This window comes from Oncorhynchus keta, chromosome 22 (genome assembly GCF_023373465.1).
Source record: "Oncorhynchus keta strain PuntledgeMale-10-30-2019 chromosome 22, Oket_V2, whole genome shotgun sequence".
NCBI classification, from domain to species: domain Eukaryota; kingdom Metazoa; phylum Chordata; class Actinopteri; order Salmoniformes; family Salmonidae; genus Oncorhynchus; species Oncorhynchus keta.
The window spans coordinates 7,985,994-8,005,129 of NC_068442.1; the positions used below are offsets into that span (position 1 = coordinate 7,985,994).

Sequence of the window (19,136 nt, forward strand, 5' to 3'; positions counted from 1 at the left end):
GGCTCAGGAGAGACGAAGGTTGAAAGTCATGCGTCCTCCGATACACAACACTGCTTCTTAACACAGCACGCATCCAACCTGGAAGCCAGCCGCACCAATGTGTCGGAGGAAATACCGTGCACCTGGCAACCTTGGTTAGCACACACTGCCTGCCACACGAGTTGCTGGTGCGCGATTAGGCAAGGATATCCCTACCGGTCAACCCCTCCCTAACCCGGACGACGCTAGGCCAATTGTGCGTCGCCCCACGGACCTCCCCGTCGCGGCCGGTTACGACAGAGCCTGGGCGTGAACCCAGAATCTCTGGTGGCACAGTTGGCACTGCAGTACAGCGCCCTTAACCAGTTTTTTTTCACCCGATTTGTCCAACTAATCAACTTTCAAATGTAAATAAAATGAGAGTTTATGTAATGTCTCATCACATACCTGTTTGAAGGTTTGTGTCAAATTTGAAGAGGGATTTAGGGCTGCACTAACATTAGCCTCACAAGTGAACTGCAGCTGTTCCAGCTTTTGAGTGGCATGATGGCTCGCAGTAATGACATGTAAAAGAATGCAATTGGCACCCTAGTCATGAAATATTAGTTTAATATTAGCAATAATTATATTAATTTAGACAAATCATGAATAATTAAGTTCTTACAAGTGTATATGGTTAAACATGATTTTAATCTGTGAGAGAAGGGTGGAAAGAGGCTGTACGGCACAAAATGAGTTGCAAATGCGCGCTCTACGTTACGTAGTGACACGTCACAATGTAACGTACAGCAGTTTTTTTAATCTTTTCTCCAATACTGTTAGTCCATTACCATGTCAATCAAAGCTGAATCGAAACGTAGTTCACACCCCGGATTTTGATGCCAACACAGTCCCGTTCGTTTTCATTGCAGCCTCGTTTGAATGTCACGGTTATGCACATTTTTACGGAATGGGGTGAGTTTACTTAGACGTACTAGCTGGCAAATTTGCTCTGGCTATCAACAGTTGCAGTGACATTCTATTGAAATGGATTCTTGCATGGAGTATTTTGTTAAGACATGTAGCTAGCTAGCTAAACAATGGACCATAATTACAACTCATGACGTTACTAGCCTGCATGAATCTGCAGGTAGCTAACTAACCAGGTTCTATGACTATAAATAATCAAGCAAATGTGTCTGAGATACGAAGAATAATATACACTACGATAGCTAGCAGCCCAACCAGCTAACATTAGCTAGCTACCCAGCCAGCTAACGTCAGCTAGCTAACAGTACACTTGAAATTAAACCACTTTCTGTCAAAAATAGAAACATGTAATATCTGAAAATGTAGCTAACTAGACTATCTTACCAGTATACATCATGGTTGGACGCGTCTCCTGTCTGATGCCATGCGTGGTTGCCCTTAGTTTGACGATGTAATCCAGACTGGCTATCATTCTCGAATTCCACAAATTTCAAAACTCGGTCCTCCAGAAAGGGGAGAGCATACACATAGCGTTAGCTACCGAGCCAGCCAGCTAACGTTAGCTAGCGAACAGTACACTTTAACTTGACATGAGGTTTGTGTAGTTTTACTACGTGATACATTAAAAAAGCCACATTTGACACAATTACCAAGACATACTGACCTGCTCCAATAGACAGACGCGTGCTATATGGCAGACCAATCCAAACTCATCTCTCGGCATGTCCAGCCCACTCATTATCTCAGCCAATCATGGCTAGCGGGAAGGTGTCTCACTTTCAGTGGCTAAACCAACTAGGCTCGTAATTTAACATTTTATTCGTATTTACATTTGCAAGTTTAATATTAAGGCATTTCTGTCAAAAAACAAACGTAAAATATTCTTCCATTCAAACATCTCTCCTGTGAAGTCGTGACTTGCGACATATGACTTGTTTCCTGAATCGGGTCACATTTACAGGTGATTAGAATGCTTATGGGAATGTTTACACATTTTCATTACACCTGTTCAGTCTATAGAGTAAGGAATGGCGTTTTTGTAGTTTTTGGATAATTGCCGAAAACGTATTTGATAGCTAACTTCGCATTTATGTATTGAAAAAAAGCACAAAGGCTTCATAATTCAAAGGTAATTTTTGTTTTTAATTAGCTATCCATAACGTTTCCTTGTCTATAGTATATGTGTATATAAAAACAATGACAATCCCATCTGGTGGATGGAAACAGTTTTGAGAAGTACCTACTTTTCCAAAACCCCATTTGTTTGATGAATAAATTAAAGCAATAGTCACTACACTTTCAAAACCACAAAGGCTGAATTAAAATGTTTTCTAAAAAGGAATTTATAAACTTTTACAGTTATCTTAAGGCTACCTCTGCACAGTTTCTTTTGTCATTGATACTGCAGGCTGTACATTTACCTACTTAATTCCCTGACACTGTCCAAGTTCTGATTTCATTCATTCTCCCTTCCTCCAATGTATTTCGTATTGTTCACTTCCTCACCAGACAGTAGCAACAAACTATTATAAACAGTGCTAATTTCATTCATCAGCAACATTAAGGGTAGTAGACATTTCCCAGATCATAGTCTAGCTCAAAACTAATGACTGTTTCAGCATGTAAAAAGTAACAGTACAAACACTTATTTTATGTTTGCTTAAATAATGTGAGTTGAGACTGAATAGATAGTTCAACATTTCAAAACAATACATTATACAATAGACCTGCTAAATTACCCACATCCAGCATAAAAGAATAAAAATAATGTATTTCAGATGTAACAATTGTTCATGAAGCAAACATTGCATGACTTGGTGAAGGTATGGTAGATAGAAGCTGTCTGTTTTCCTCCGCCTCCTTCATCCGTGGTGCTCATTCAACATAGCATTTGGAGATTCCTGTGAACATCAAGTCATATACATGTCATTCTGGATAGCAACATCTTCCTAAAAAGAATTTGGACCCGTTGACAAGTCAACAGAATTCAGTACTGTTCATGATGATCAGTACAACATGAGACAGATGGCAAGATAGCAAGCCATGGTATATCAGACCATATACCACAGGTATGAGCCAATATTACTTGTTTACTGTTGTAATTATGTTGGTAACCAGTTTAATAGCAATAAGGCACCTTGGGGGTTTCTGATATGGCCAATATACCATAACTACGGGCTGTAATCCAGGCACTCCGTGCTGCGTCGTGCATAAAATGGCCCTAAGCCGTGGTATATTGTCCATATAACACAAACCCCTGAGGTGCCTTATTGCTTAAATATAACAAAAATACATGCGCAGGTTTCAAATAATAATGTTACTACTACTAGCTTGAACATGTTTATCTGGTACAGCTAGTTGTTAGTTCTTCCTTGCTCATCCAAAGCAGGCGTTTCTTCTCCTCGCTAGTCTTCAGATGCTTGACTACATGATCATCATGTTGTGGCTGTAACATGGACATTACAGTAGAACAATTAGATACACTTATGGGAAAAAAGGGTTCTTCAGCTGTCCCCATAGTACAAAACTTTCCACCTGTAACGGTTGTCTTCCTCTTCTGATGAGTAGGAAGGATCGGACCAATGCGCAGCGTGGTAAGTGTTCATGTTATTTTTTATTTCAACTGAACACGAACCAAAATAACAAGCGAATGAACGGAAACGAAACAGTCCTGTCAGGTGCAGAAATGTAACGGATGTGAAACGGCTAGCTAGTTAGCGGTGGTGCGCGCTAAATAGCGTTTCAATCGGTGACGTCACTTGCTCTGAGACCTTGAAGTAGTGGTTCCCCATGCTCTGCAAGGGCCGTGGCTTTTGTGGAGCGATGGATAACGATGCTTCGTGGGTGACTTGTTGATATGTGCAGAGGGTCCCTGGTTCGCGCCCGGGTATAGGCGAGGGGACAGTCTAAAGTTATACTGTTACAGAAACACAAAACTACCCACAAATCATATGCAGCATGTTTTCCCACTAAGTATGGTTCTGAGACAATGATAAACCGCTGCCTCTGATTGGGAACCATACCAGGCCGAACACAGAATGCCCACCCGAACTCACGCCCTGACCAAACTAAAATAGAGACATAAAAAATGAACGAACGTCAGGATGTGACACCACCAAAAGGGTTCTACTTGGAACCAACAAGGGTTCTTCAAAAAGTTGTTCTATGGAGACAGCTGAATAACTTTTAAAGTTCTAAATAGCACCTTTTGTTTGAGAGTGTAGCTTTAGAGATATTTTCAGGAAAAGCAACTAATTTAGCAAGCCAATAAAATGTCTGATATAACTAGCTAGTAATTGTCCGACAGGCTTTCCTCCTCGCTGTACTTGACATTTCCTGGACATTGCATAAGAACAATAACTAGAGGTAACAACTTTATCAGATAGACATTCAGGAAAAGCAGCTAATTTAGCAAGCCAATAAAATACCTAATGCATTGGTTCAACCTTGAAATATAGCTACTCAAGATATAGATCTTACCTTTTTATCTCTGTAGCAGTTTGCTCTCACCTCATCTGGGCACTGCAATAGCCATATCTTATTCCCCATTCTCTATTGTCTAGATTCTGCAGGGACTGGGGAACCAGGGACTGTAGTGACACTTCTTGCACTGAAATGCAGTGCCTTAGACCGCTGCGCCACTCGGGAGCCCTTGTGGACCGGTCCGATCAGAGTGAGAGATGCAGCACAAAAGCCAATTGTTTTGTTACTTTATTTAACCAGAGCCATGATGAAAAGGGAGAAAGAGAGGCACAGAGCAAGCTGCTGTAGGCTATAGGGAGCGGAGGCCATGCAGGGTGTGTGTGAGCCTTGGAACAGCAGAGCAGGCACTGAGAGACAGCAGGCATAGAGAAAGAGACCGCAAACCCTGTTAACTCGCGCTAGACTAACTTCTTGCTAGTTATTTATCATCCCATCCGATTACATAGTACCTGTCTTTACTGCATCAACCTGAAAGAAGTTAGCTAACTAGGCTAATTCTAAAGTTAACCTACACATAATGACTGCGTTCAGATCATAGCCTAAATAGCATTCTTTGCATTAGCAGCTTGTATGCATGGAAGCCTGGAGATGCTAAACATGTTTATGTTATTTAACGGTAAATTACCGTGAAACTGGCAGGCATTTGCACTATGACCGAGGAAAGTTGCATAGGTAATTCAAGGTTTGTCTTTTCACCTGATAATTACTCAATCACAAAATACAGAGGGTGTAAATCAGAGATGACTTGCTATATACCAACTTTACCAAGCAAATTATAAATTGTGTCATCTTAGAAGTATATTAAGAAATGTCTGTTGCTTTTGTATTTGGAGGCCATCCGCTATGACAACCATGCCTGTACTGCCTGTGTCAGATGCTGAGGGATTAGGTGGAGTGTCCACTGGGGAGGCCACTAAAATCTGCCCAAAACAAAGAGATCTGGTACACGTTTTTTGAATCATGATGTCCGAGAACTTGAACTGTGAATTCCAGTTAATTTCCTATTAAATGTAGTTCTATTTAATATATTATTTGATTTGTGAAAAGGTATTCAGACATTGTAGTATTGGTATGGTACTCAAGTTTGATGTTTGGGTATTTAAATCTACACCTATGTTTTCCAGTGAGGGATATGGGCTGCAGGAATACCACAAGAACTCCCAGGCAGAACTACAAGCCAGAAAGGAAGCCATCCAAACCAACCTTAATCACCTGGACCACCCTGTCCAAGACAGTGATGTCACTACAATGTGTGTGAATTTTGAAAGGTTTGCCCTATTTACAGTACAACTGCTTTTCCTCATCACTCTTTTTGGGGATGCCGGTTGTCACTCGGGGGACATTCAGACCAGTTTGTAAACATTTGTTTAGGTTCCATAGGATTTCAATTACTTTCTGACCACACCGCTTTTGATTTTAACAAAACATTTCATACATCTTTTCCCATAGTGGAAGTGGTCAGAAAGGGACTTTTTTGACTTTTTGGAAAATATTCAGGAGATTGAGGTGCTCAAAGTTGACCCATTTTGCATACCCTACCATAAGAATATAAACGGTTGAGTTTGATGTCATTTGAAAGCTTACAAACAGGGTTGTCAAACTATTCTTTGATTTAAACATTTTTTTAAATAATAATGAAGCTTTAACTTCAATTACAGTGAGCTCCAAAAGTATTTGCAAAGTGACAATTTTGTCATTTTGGCTCTGTAATACAGAAACTTTGATTTGAAATGATACAATGTTTATGAGGTTAAAGTGCATTCTGTTAGCTTTAATTTGAGGGTATTTTTAATCCATATCGGGTAAACCGTTTAGACATTTCAGCACTTTTTTGTACATAGTCCTCCCATTTTAGAGGACCAAAAGTATTGGGACAAATTCACTTACGTATATTAAAGTAGTAATAACGTAAACGTACGGAAGAGCTCATTCAAATCAAAAGAGGTACAGTCAGAAAGTGATTGAAATCATATGGTACGATCCTACTGTATAGGAGTGGGCAACATACGGCCCACGGAGGTTTGATGTTTTTGGTGGGGAAAAACACTCAAATCAAATTTATTTTGTAATTTGCTTCATAAAAAACAGGTGTAGACTAACGGAGAAATGCTTACTTACAGGCCCTTCCCAACAATGCAGAGATAAATAATAAAACAAGTAATAAATACACAATGAGTAACGATAACTTCGCTATATACACTGGGTACCAGTACCGAATCCATGTGCAGGGGTACGAGGTAGCTATGTACATATAGGTAGGGGTAAAGTGACGAGGCAACAGGATAGATTAACAGCAGCATATGTGATGAGTCAAATGAGTTGGTGCAAAAAGTGTCAATCCAGGTAGTCCGGGTAGCTATTTGGTTAACTATTTAGCTGTTTTATGGCTTAGGGGTAGAAGCTGTTCAGGGTCCTGTTGGTTCCAGACATGGTACATCATCAGTTCTGCTTGCCATGCGGTAGCAGAGAGAACGGTCTATGACTTGGATGGCTGGAGTCTTTGTCAATTTTTAGGGCCTTCCTCTGACACCTCCTGGTATAGAGCTCCTGGAGGGCAGGGAGCTTGGCTCCAGTGAAGTACTGCACACGACCCTCCGTTGTGCCTCGCGGTCAGATGCCAAGCAGTTGCCATACCAAGTGGTGATGCAGCCAGTCAATATGCTCTCAATGGTACAGTTTTTGAAGTTGAGGAGGCCCATGCAAAATCTTTTTAGCCTCCTGAGGGGGAAGAGGTATTGTCGTGCCTTTGTCACAAACTATGTTGGTGTGGACGGACCATGTTAATTCCTTAGTGATGTGGACACCGAAGAACTTGAAGCTCTTGACCCGCTCCACTACAGCCCCGTTGATGTGAATGGGGGTATGCTCGGCCAGCCATTTCTCGTAGTCCAGGATCAGCTCGTTTCTCTTGCTGACATTGAGAGAGAGGTTGTCCTGGCACCAAACTGCCAGGTCACTTAGTGCCTTGCAAAAATATTCATCCGCCTTAGAGTTTTTCCTATTTTGGTGCATTAGAACCTGTAATTTAGATTGATTTCTATTTGGATTTCATGTAATGGACATACACAAAATAGTCCAAATCGTTGAAGTGAAATGAAAAAAAATACTTTTACTGAAGTGAAAAAATAAAAAAATGGAAAAGTGGTGCATGCATATGTATTCACCCCTTTTGCTATGAAGTCCCTAATTAAGATCTGGTGCAACCAATTACCTTCAGAAGTCACATCATTTGTTAAATAAAGTCCACCTGTGTGCAATCTAAGTATCACATGATCTGTCACATGATCTCAGTGTATATATACACCTGTTCTGAAAGGCCACAGAGTCTGCAACACCACTAAGCAAGGGGCACCACCAAGCAAGCGGCACCATGAAGACCAAGGGGCTCTCCACGGGTCAGGGACAAAGTTGAGAAGTATAGATCAGGGTTGGGTTATAAAAAAATCTCAGATACTTTGAACATCCCACGGAGCAGCATTAAATCCATTATTACAAAATGGAAATAATATGGCACCACAAGAAACCTGCCAAGAGAGGGCCGCCCAACAAAACTCAAGGACCAGGCAGGGAGGGCATAAATTACAGAGGCAACAAAGAGACCAAAGATAACCCTGAAGGAGCTGCAAATCTCCACAGCGGAGATTGGAGTATCTGTCCATAGGACCACTTTAAGCCGTACATTCCACAGAGCTGGGCTTTACGGACGAGTGGACAGAAAAAAGACATTGCTTAAAGAAAAAAACAAGCAAACACGTTTGGTGTTCGCCAAAAGGCATGTGGGAGACTCCCCAAACATATGGAAGAAGACACTCTGGTCAGATGAAACTCAAAGATGTGTTTGGGATGGACTCTACCTTTCTTAAAAACTACAAAGAGTCACTCATTGGCCCCATTACTAAGGTCACCAACACATCTATTGGTCTCGGTGTGTTTCCAAGGGTATGGAAGTCGGCCATAATAACGGCCATCTTTAAATCAGGCGACCCTGCTGACGTGAGTAACTACAGGCCCATTAGTATACTACCTGTGGTGTCAAAGGTTGTTGAAAAGTGTGTAGCAGAACAACTGATTAACCACCTCAACAACAGCCCCTTCACATTACACTCCATGCAGTTTGGCTTCAGAGCGAAACACTCCACAGAAACGGCCAACTGCTTTCTTCTGGAAAATGTGAAGTCCAAGATGGACAAAGGGGTGCTGTTGGGGCTGTGTTTCTGGACCTAAGGAAGGCTTTTGATACTGTTAACCATGAGATTCTCATCACAAAATTGTCCAAGTTCAACTTTTCCCCTGATGCCTTGAGATGGATGAAATCATACCTTGAAGGCAGAACTCAGTGTGTCAGAGTGAGCAATGAGCTGTCGCCCACTCGTAGCTATGATGTGGGCGTGCCCCAAGGGTCAATACTGGGGCCCCTCCTGTTCAGCCTGTACATTAATGATCTGCCTTCTGTATGTACTGGGTCGGAAGTTCAAATGTATGCAGATGATACAGTGATATATGTGCATGCAAAGAGCAAACAACAAGCTGCAAAAGAACTCACTACTGTAATGGTCCAGGTTACAAAGTGGCTCTGTGACTCGTGTTTGCATCTCAATGTGAAAAAAACTGTTTGTATGTTCTTCACAAAGAGGGCAACAGATGCTACTGAGCCAGATGTCTATGTGTCAGGGGAGAAGCTCCAGGTGGTATCCAATTTTAAGTACCTTGGCATCATACTTGATTCCAACCTCTCTTTTAAAAAGCATGTGAAAAAGGTAATTCAAATAACTAAATTCAATCTAGCTAATTTCCGATTTATACGAAATTGTTTGACTACAGAGGTAGCAAAACTGTACTTCAAATCTATGATACTCCCCCACTTAACATACTGCTTGACTAGTTGGGCCCAAGCTTGCTGTACAACATTAAAACCTATTCAGTCTGTCTACAAACAGGCTCTCAAAGTGCTTGATAGGAAGCCCAATAGCCATCATCATTGTCACATCCTTAGAAAACATGAGCTCTTGAGTTGGGAAAATCTTGTGCAATACACCGACGCATGTCTTGTATTCAAGATCCTTAATGGCCTGGCTCCCCCTCCACTCAATATTTTTGTTAAACAGAAAACCCAGACATATGGCAGCAGATCCACAAGGTCTGCCATGAGAGGTGACTGTATAGTTCCCCTAAGGAAAAGCACCTTTAGTAAATCTGCATTCTCTGTGAGAGCTTCCCATGTCTGGAATACACTGCCATCAGACACACATAACTGCACCACATATCACACTTTCACAAAATGCTTGAAGACATGGCTAAAGGTCAATCAGATTTGTGAACTGGGTCCCTAGCTGTGTGTTGCCGCTTTCCATGTTGTCTGTAGCTTGTGAGGTATGGAAACACTTTGTTGCTTTTATGAATTTTGTCTTGCTGCTTTTTGTTCTATGTTGCTCTGTCTGTATGCTATGTCTTGCTTGTCCTATGTTGCTATGTCTATGGTGCTATTGTCTATATTGTAATTGTTTTTAATAACCTGCCCAGGGACTGCGGTTGAAAATTAGCCGGCTGGCTAAAACCGGCACTTTTACTGAAACGTTGATTAATGTGCACTGTCCCTGTAAAAATAAAATAAACTAAACTACAACTAAACTAAATTTTAGTTTTTTGGCCATCAAGAAAAACGCTATGTCTGGCGCAAACCCATGCTGTGGGGATGTTTTTCATCAGCAGGGACTGGGAAACTGGTCAGAATTGAAGGAATGATCGATGGCACTAAAATACAGGGAAATTCTTGAGGGAAACCTATTTCAGTCTTCCAGAGATTTGAGACCGGGACGGAGGTTCACCTTCCAGCAGGACAATGTCCCTAATTGTGCCAAAGCAACACTCGAGTGGTTTAAGCGGAAACATTTAAATGTCTTGGAATGGCCTAGTCAAAGCCCAGACCTCAATCCAATTGAGAATCTGTGGTATGACTTAAAGATTGCTGTACACCAGTGGAACCCATCCAACTTGAAGGAGCTGAAGCAGTTTTGCCTTGAATAATGGGCAGAGATTCCAGTGGCTAGATGTGCCAAGCTTATAGAGACATACACCAAGAGACTTGCAGCTGTAATTGCTGCAAAAGGTGGCTCTACAAAGTATTGACTTTGGGGGGGGTGAATAGTTATGCACGCTCAAGTTCAGTTTTTTTTGTCTTATTTCTTGTTTGTTTCTCAAGAAAAAATATTTTGCATCTTCAAAGTGTTGTGTATGTTGTGTAAATCAAATGACACAACCCCCCCGCCAATTAATTCCAGGTTGTAAGGCAACAAAATAGGAACAATGCCAAGGGAGTGAATACTTTCGTAAAGCCACGGTACCTCCTCCCTAATAAGCTGTCTCATCGTCGTCAGGCCTACCACAAACTTAATGATGGTGTTTGAGTCGTGCGTGGGCCACGCAGTCGAGAGGGAAACCGGGAGTAAAAGAGGGGACTAAGCACGCACCCCTGAGAGGCTCCCGTGTTGAGGGTCAGTGTGGCAGATGTGTTGTCTACCCTCACCAGCTGGGTGCGGCCCATCAGGATGTCCAGGATCCAGTTGCTTAGGGAAGTGTTTAGTCTAAAACATAATAGAAAGCGTATAGACATGATAATGGACCTATATTTTCAAATAACTGCCCTTTTTCTAGCCCGCAAATAGCTTTTGACTAACAAATCAGTCCACACAAAAATCTGTGCAGCCCTCTGCTGAATTTTGAAATCCCCATGTGGCCCTCGAGCCTAAATAATTGCCCACCCCTGCTATAGTAAGTTCCTTGTTAAGTCACCTGTTAGTATCTATGTAGGCAGGTATTTCCTGTAATATATACAGTACCAGTCAAAAGTTTGGACACACCTACTTGTTCAAGGGTTTTTCTTTATTTTTAATATTTTCTACATTGTAGCATTATTATTTTTTTTGCGGCTCCACTCTACCGGGAACATCTTAGGGCTAAACTCGCCAGGGTACTCCCCCCTAACACACAAACATCACACTACTGTCATAATATGTACAGTCATAATAATATGTACAATCATCATGTACAATATGTCATATTTACAGTCAAATGTCATAAAGTACCAGTCGAAAGTTTGTACACACCTACTAATTCCAGGGTTTTTATTTATTTGTACTATTTTCTACAATGTAGAATAATAGTTAAGACATCAGAACTATGAAATAACACATATGGAATCATGTAGTAACCAAAAAGGTGTTTAACAAATCAAAATATATTTTATATTTGAGCATTCCAGGTGACTATCTCATGAAGCTGGTTAAGAGAATGCCAGGAGTGTGCTAAGCTGTCATCAATGCAAAAGGTGGCTACTTTGAAGAATCTCAAATATATTTGGAACGGAACCATATACAGGCAAATCCTCAATGAAAACCTGATTCTAAGTACAAATTACCTTAGGCTTGGGGCGAAGATTTACGTTCCAACAGGACAATGACCCCAAGCATACAGCCAAAGCAGTGCTAGAATGGCTTCAGAACAATAATGTGAAAGTCCTTGAATGGCCCACCCAAAGCCCAGACTTCAATCTCATTGAAAATCTGTGGAAAGACTTGAAGAATGCTGTTCAACGCTGCTTCCCATCAAACTTAACAGTGCTTGAGAAAATCTGCAGGGAAGAATGAGGGGGGGGGAAATCACCAAATCCAGATGTGCAAAGCTGATAGAGACATACCCAAGACGAGTCAAAGCTGTAATCGCAGATAAAGTGCTTCTACAGAGTATTGACTCAGGGGTTTGAATACTGATGTAAATGAGATTTCACGTTCAATCAATTTGCACACATTTCTAAAAACGTGTTTTCACTTTGTCACTATGGGGTATTGCGTGTTTTGAATTCAGGCTGTAACAACAAAATGTGGAATAAGTCAAAGGGTATGCATACTTTCTGAAGGCACTGCAGTGAATGTGTTAGTCACCCAGAGAGTGTCCCAAGTTAAACCCTGTGAATGTAATGCTTAATAACACTGTTATAGTAATGCATATTATGTAACAATGCTATAATAATGCTTAATAGCTGTGTTATTCACTCATACTAATGCCAAATGAACACAACACGTTCTCTTTTATTATATCCATGCAGGGTGAAGTCAAAGAAAAATGCAGAACAGGCTGCTGCTATAGTATGTCTACGTGTTCTGGGACTGCCAGAGGGGCGGGCGTGTGAAGAGTACTCTGGGTTGGTGGGCAAGAGAAAGAGGGAGGAGAAGAGGAATGAGAAGCCAGATGACGAGGACACCACTGTAGAGTATGGAGCCAGGAAAAGACCCCTGCCTAAAAATCCAAAGGAGCAACAGCTGCGGAAGACAACAGGGCACCAGCTATTCCAACTGGTGTACAGCACCAGACACGCACAGAGTGATGCTGCACTGTGTTTTATATTAAATGGTGGCGGATTTGCAGCAGGGGTCAGCTCTTGCCAGGGGGAGTGATTGATACAGTAGCGGCCATGTTGTTGTGAGTTTGAGACATTGCCTACAAGAGCAGCGTACTCTGAGACACTGAGTAACTGGAACTGTCAGCTCTCACCCCAATAGTCAAACATCAATTAGCATGAGGCGTTCCATGCTATTTATTTTCTCTCCTGGATTATTTTGTTTAGACAACAAGCATGTTTGGTGTTTGTGTGAAGAAGGCATGCTCTACAGGGAATTAAGAAATGGCCCTATTCTTAATTTTTAAAATTTGATAACCAAAACCGATAATTTGTTTTTTGTTTTTTAAACTGGTCAAATACGTAACAAGACAGTATGGCAGTCTACTTGAAATCACACATTCTCCTTATGCTTGCAATACTGAATGTATTCTGCTGTAATGTCAAGATAGAAAACCACTTAGTAACTTTCAGCACCACATCATATTGACCAGAAGCAAGGTAATTATTGGTTTTGTTTTATTGTTATTGACAGGAGTGTGTAATAAAATGTGCCAGAGGAGGGCAGTACAGGAGCTGTATAAAGCTAGTTAGAATTATCAGACAGTATTTATTTTGTAAGGCCCCTTCTATGGGGCCTTTCACAATTGGTGAAAACGTACTTTTTTTGTTGCAGTTTTCATCCTTATAAAGTGGTTGTTGCTCTATCACTGTTAAACTATAAAGGTTGATGATTTGATTGTGGTATGAGTGGTGTGTGTCTGCTGTTGGATAACGGATGGTTTATTTGTTTTTAAAACTGTTTGCTTCTAACGAGATAAGTATTCGTATCGTTGATTGATTGCAGTCTCCAGAAATACATTACTTGTCTTGTCAGGTGATTTGATACTCTAAAATGGTCTAGTAGCTTGTAGGCCTACAGTACTCTCTCACCAGCTACTTACTGTACGCGGGGTGATATGCCGGGTGTAGTATTTTGCTGACGTCATGAACCAAGCTGTCTGTAATGCTTTGTTTGTAATGTGGAAGTTTGGAGTAGACTACCAGCCTACTTCACCAGTCATCAAGAGTAACTACGGTCGAACCATTGTCTGCGTCTTTTCTAGTCCGAGAACTGAACTGGTGAAGTATAAAGAGAATATAATAGATTCGTAATAAATGTCGCCTGGAGGGAACACGCATTTAGGAATCGCTTTAGTTATTTACAACTTCGGATAGGCTTCTTGTTGCTGTTTATAGTGTAAACTAAACTAATTTTCCTCCTGTTGTATCGTTAACCTTTTGAGTCCAGTTTTGAAACAACCCAGGAATAAAGAACTGTAAAGAACCGACTCGTAAGACCGAATGACTACTGTAAATTGTAGCGGCAATGAGGAACTGGACTTCAGACTTATTTTCGGAGAGGACGCGCAACAGCTAGGCCCCGCAGGTGAGTTTTATTTTTTAATTTTTTACAATGTATCCGTATTCCACAAAGCTTTAATATAATTTTACAAAGTTACCAATTTGGTGCAAATGTTCTGTTTGTGTCGCCTTGGCTAGATTGTGGTATCCGGTCAGCTGCATTCATTGACCAATATCAAATCATATTTTATTGGTCACATACACATGGTTTGCAGATGTTAATCCGAGTGTAGCGAAATGTTTGTGCTTCTCGTTCCGACAATGCAGTAATATTTAACAAGTAATCTAACAAATTCACAACAACTACCTTGTACACACAAATGTAAGGGATGAATAAGAATATGTACATATAAATACAGTGGGGCAAAAAAGGATTTAGTCAGCCACCAATTGTGCAAGTTCTCCCACTTAAAACGATGAGAGAGGCCTGTAATTTTCATCACATCATACACTTCAACTATGACAGACAAAATGAGAAAAAAAATCCAGAAAATCACATTGTAGGATTTTTAATGAATTTATTTGCAAATTATGGTGGAAAATAAGTATACTGAAAATAAAGTATGATGAAAATTACAGGCCTCTCTCATCGTTTTAAGTGGGAGAACTTGCACAATTGGTGGCTGACTAAATACTTTTTTGCCTCACTGTATATGGATGAGCGATAGAGCAGTATATACATATGAGATGAGTGATCTAGGATATGTAAACATTATTAAAGTGCCGTTATTTAAGGTGACTAGTGATACCTTTATTAAGAACATTTATTAAAGTGGCCAGAGATTTGAGTCTGTATGTTGACACAGCCTCTCTATGTTAGTGGTGGCTGTTTAACAGTTTGATGGCCTTGAGATAGAAGCTGTTTTTCAGTCTCTGTTCCAGCTATGATGCACCTGTACTGACCTCACCTTCTGGATGATAGCGGGGTGAACAGGCAGTGGCTCGGGTGGTTGTTGTCCTTGATCTTTTTGGCCTTCCTGTGACATCGGGTTCTGTAGGTGTCCTGGAAGGCAGGTAGTTTGCCCCCGGTGATGCATTGTGCAGACCGTACTACACTCTGGAGAGCCTTGCGGTTGAGGGCGGTGCAGTTGCCGTACCAGGCGGTGATACAGCCCGACAGGATGCTCTCGATTGTGCATCTGTAGAAGTGTTTTGGGTGACAAGCCATATTTCTTAAGCCTCCTGTGGTTGCGTCTTCTTCACCACACTGTTTGTGTGGGTGGACCATTTCAGTTTGTACGTGATGTGTACGCCGAGGAACTTAAAACTTTCCACCTTCTCCACTACTGTCCCGTCGATGTGTATGGGGAGGTGCTCCCTCTGCTGTTTTCTGAAGTCCACGATCGTCTCCTTTGTTTTGTTGACATTGAGTGAGAGGTTATTTTCCTGACACCATACTCCGAGGGCCCTCACCTCCTCCCTGTAGGCCGTCTCGTCTTTGTTGGTAATCAAGTCTACCACTGTAGTGTCGTCTGCAAGCTTGATGAGTGAGTTGGAAGCGTGCATGGCCACGCAGTCATGGGTGAACAGGGAGTACAGGAGAGGGCTGAGAACGCACCCTTGTGCGGCCCCAGTGTTGAGGATCAGCGGGGTGGAGATGTTGTTTCCTACCCTCACCACCCGGGGGTGGCCCATCAGAAAGTCCAGGACCCAATTGCACAGGGCGGGGTCAAGACCCAGGGTCTCGAGCTTAATGAAGAGTTTGGAGGGTACTATGGTATTAACCTCTGGGATCTAGCGTCCCACCTCGCCAACAGCCAGTGAAAGTGCAGGGTGCCAAATTCAAAACAACAAAAATCTCAAAATTAACATTCCTCAACCATTGAAGTATTTTACACTATTTTAAAGATACACTTCTCGTTAATCCAACCACAGTGTCCGATTTTCAAAAAGGCTTTTCGGCGAAAGCAGAACATATCATTATGTTAGGTCAGCAACAAGTCACAGAAAGCATTCAGCCATTTTCCAACCAAAGAGAGGTGTCACAAAAAGCAAAAATATAGATAAAATGAATCACTAACCTTTGACGATCTTCCTCAGATGACACTCCCAGTACTCAATGTTACACAATAAATGTATGTTTTGTTCTATCAAGTTCATATTTATATCCAAAAACCTCAGTTTACATTGACGCCATGTTCAGAAATGCCTCCAAAACATCCAGAGAAATTGCAGAGAGCCACATCAAATAACAGAAATAAACTTTGATGAAAGATACATGTTTTACATATAATTAATGTTAAACTTGTTCTTAATACAACCGCTGTGTCAGATGTCAAAAAAGCTTTACAGCAAAAGCACAATATTCAATCATCTGAGAACAGCGTTCAGCCACAAAAGCAAACCATACACTTACCCGCCAAGTTGTGGAGTCAACAAAAGTCATAAATAGCATTATAAATCATCACTTACCTTTGCTGATCTTCGTCTGAATGCACTCCCAGGACTTCCACTTACACAAGAAATGTTTGTTTTGTTCAATTACATCCATATTTATGTCCAAATACCTTTGTTTTGTTTGCGCGTTTAGTTCACTATTCCAAATGCGCGAGCGCAAAATCCAGAATAAAGGTCAAAAGAGTTCTATTACAGTTTGTACAAACATGTCAATGTCAGTGGACCTATTGGGGTGATAAGCAAATTGGAGTGGGTCTAGGGTATCAGGTAGGGTGGAGGTGATATGCTCCTTGACTAGTCTCTCAAAGCACTTCATGATGACAGAAGTGAGTGCAACGGGGCAATAGTCATTTTGTTCAGTTACCTAAGCTTTCTTGGGAACAGGAACAATGGTGGCCATCTTGAAGCATGTGTCGGCTATTGTAGCCCTCTACATAACCTAGGCTATCAATTGAGTAGCCAAATAATCCTATAGTAGCCTACAGATTAAGTTGAATAAGAATGTACTTTTTATATCTTTAAATGTTAGGATTAAGTTTTAACATAAAATACCACACTAGTATTTTATTATTGTACTGTAATCAATGTGCATAACAAGCAGTGACGATTTTAGCATGTAAATCTTGGTGGGGCAATTTTGTTTTACATACATGCCAGCAATGCATGCCACAATACTAAACAATAGATTCATTGCATTATAACGGTGACAAACAGTGCCCACAAACTGTTAGGACCTACATAAAGCTGTCCCAACACCTTACCACTGCTACACCTGGCTATCAGCGTAGCCTTGTCTGGCAGCGAAACAGTTAATTCAGCCTCTTTTACTGCCTTTTAAAAAATATAGCTGATATGGATGACTTGCTTAAACAAATGTGGTTTCTACTGACAATTGAGATGTACAAACTATGGCATAAGGGGACGAAGAGCGGATAAGAGGCAATCCGTAATATCGATTAAGACACAGGCATAGTCAATATAACTGTTTGTTCAGCACTTTTGAAATGTACAGCGACAGAATTCAGACCAAGTCACAACCATAGGATAAATAAAGGGGGCATAGCTGTAGTCTAGTGGTTAGAGCATTGGACTAGTAACCAAAAGGTTGCAAGTTCAAATTCCCGAGCTGACAAGGTACAAATCTGTCGTTCTGCCCCTGAACAGGCAGTTAACCCACCCTAGGCCGTCATTGAAAATAAGAATTTGTTCTTAACTGATTTGCCTAGTAAGATAAAGGTAAAAAAAGAAAAGAAAAGCAGGCAATGGAAGCTCTTACAATATTCAATGATAACTTTTCTCTAAAACAGACTATAGGCTAAATTTGCACCACCAAGTCAGAACAGTAAGTGATGAGGTGAAAAGGGAACAAATTATTAGGGTGAGGAACATGGTCTAATAACAGCTTACTACACAACATACACTTAGTATTACTTTGTTAGCTACAGTTTTCATATCTCCCTGGCATATTACATCATTTATGCAGCAGCAAACAAAACGTTTTTGGACTCACCTTGTTGTGCTGTGCTCACTTGAACAGGAAGGTGGCGCGGCCCGAAATCCCGACTTGGAATTCAGAGTTGGATGACCAATTCCGAGTTTGCAGTTGTTTTGAATGTGGCAGAAGTCATGCTGGATTGACAGCATGGCCAATGTATTCAAACTTTTCTGGCCCATGGCGTTACCCCTTTTTTCGTGATATCAAATTGGTAGTTACGATGTTGTCTCATCGCTGCAATTCCCCTACGGACTCGGCGAAGGTCGAGAGTGAAGCCGCACTGCTTCTCGACACACTGCTCGCTCAACCCGGAAGCCAGCCGCACCAGCTTGTCGGAGGAAGCGATGTGAAACCACCACAGAAAGCACGGAGCTAGGCTAAATCCCCTTCAGTTTGGAGCTGCCTTTCTCAAGAAAGCAAAAAGTGACCATGTTTGTACGTGGCTTTATTAACTCAATTATATATTTAGGATATGTGACACGTATTAATGCCAAAATAACATGCAAACAGAATACAAATATATATAATTATGATCTTTTTTATATATATTTTTTGATATATTAGCTTAACAGCCCTGAATGACGTGTCGTCACTGATAATGACGCACCAGACATCTTGAATGACATGGAGTTTATTACACAGTTGCATTTGATTATATTTAATCAGATCCTGGTCCAGTTTACATTTGGATATATGCAAAATCTTAATGTCTCAATATACAGTATCACTGTGTAATTTGTCGAGTAAAACACTTTTGTATTGACAACTGCCCATTCTGTCATTTGGGGGGTCTTGCACAGAGATTTCAGGAGAAAGGCCTGGGGAAAGGGTCAAATGTCAGTGACATTGTTTTTTTCCCCGCCTTGGCTAGATTGTGGTATCTGGTCATAGAGCCGAACCACGACTGTAGACTGCATTCATTGACCAATGTGTCGGCTACTGTAGCCCTCTACATAACCTCGGCTATCAATTGAGTAGCCAAATAAGCCTAGAATAGCCTACAGATTAAGTTGAATA

At 41.1% G+C, this 19,136-nt stretch overlaps 1 protein-coding gene and 1 long non-coding RNA gene across 7 annotated transcripts in view; one reads left to right on the forward strand and one right to left on the reverse strand.

The window, feature by feature from the left end:
• The window catches only part of LOC118400993 (nuclear factor of activated T-cells, cytoplasmic 3-like), a 42,195-nt gene that overhangs the window by 4,397 nt on the left and 18,662 nt on the right, over positions 1–19,136 (forward strand). For 2 of the 5 annotated variants that reach the window (XM_035798074.1, XM_035798072.1), the window contains 2 exons: positions 5,556–5,699; positions 12,533–14,252. In XM_035798074.1, coding sequence (XP_035653967.1) covers positions 14,168–14,252 — 85 coding nt within the window. In that variant the 5' untranslated portion in view covers positions 5,556–5,699; positions 12,533–14,167. Of the gene's footprint in view, positions 1–5,264; positions 5,374–5,555; positions 5,700–12,532; positions 14,253–19,136 lie in introns of all 5 variants that reach the window. The other 3 variants (XM_035798075.1, XM_035798070.1, XM_035798073.2) reach the window with 3 other exon arrangements.
• Positions 2,071–4,523, reverse strand: LOC118400994 (uncharacterized). Of its 2 annotated transcripts, none has more exons than XR_004829151.2 (3): positions 4,429–4,523; positions 3,276–3,394; positions 2,071–2,849 (listed from the first exon to the last, which is right to left on the reverse strand). It is a non-coding gene; the product is annotated as an uncharacterized LOC118400994 (long non-coding RNA). The 2 variants fall into 2 exon arrangements; XR_004829152.2 differs by having other exon boundaries at positions 3,273–3,394.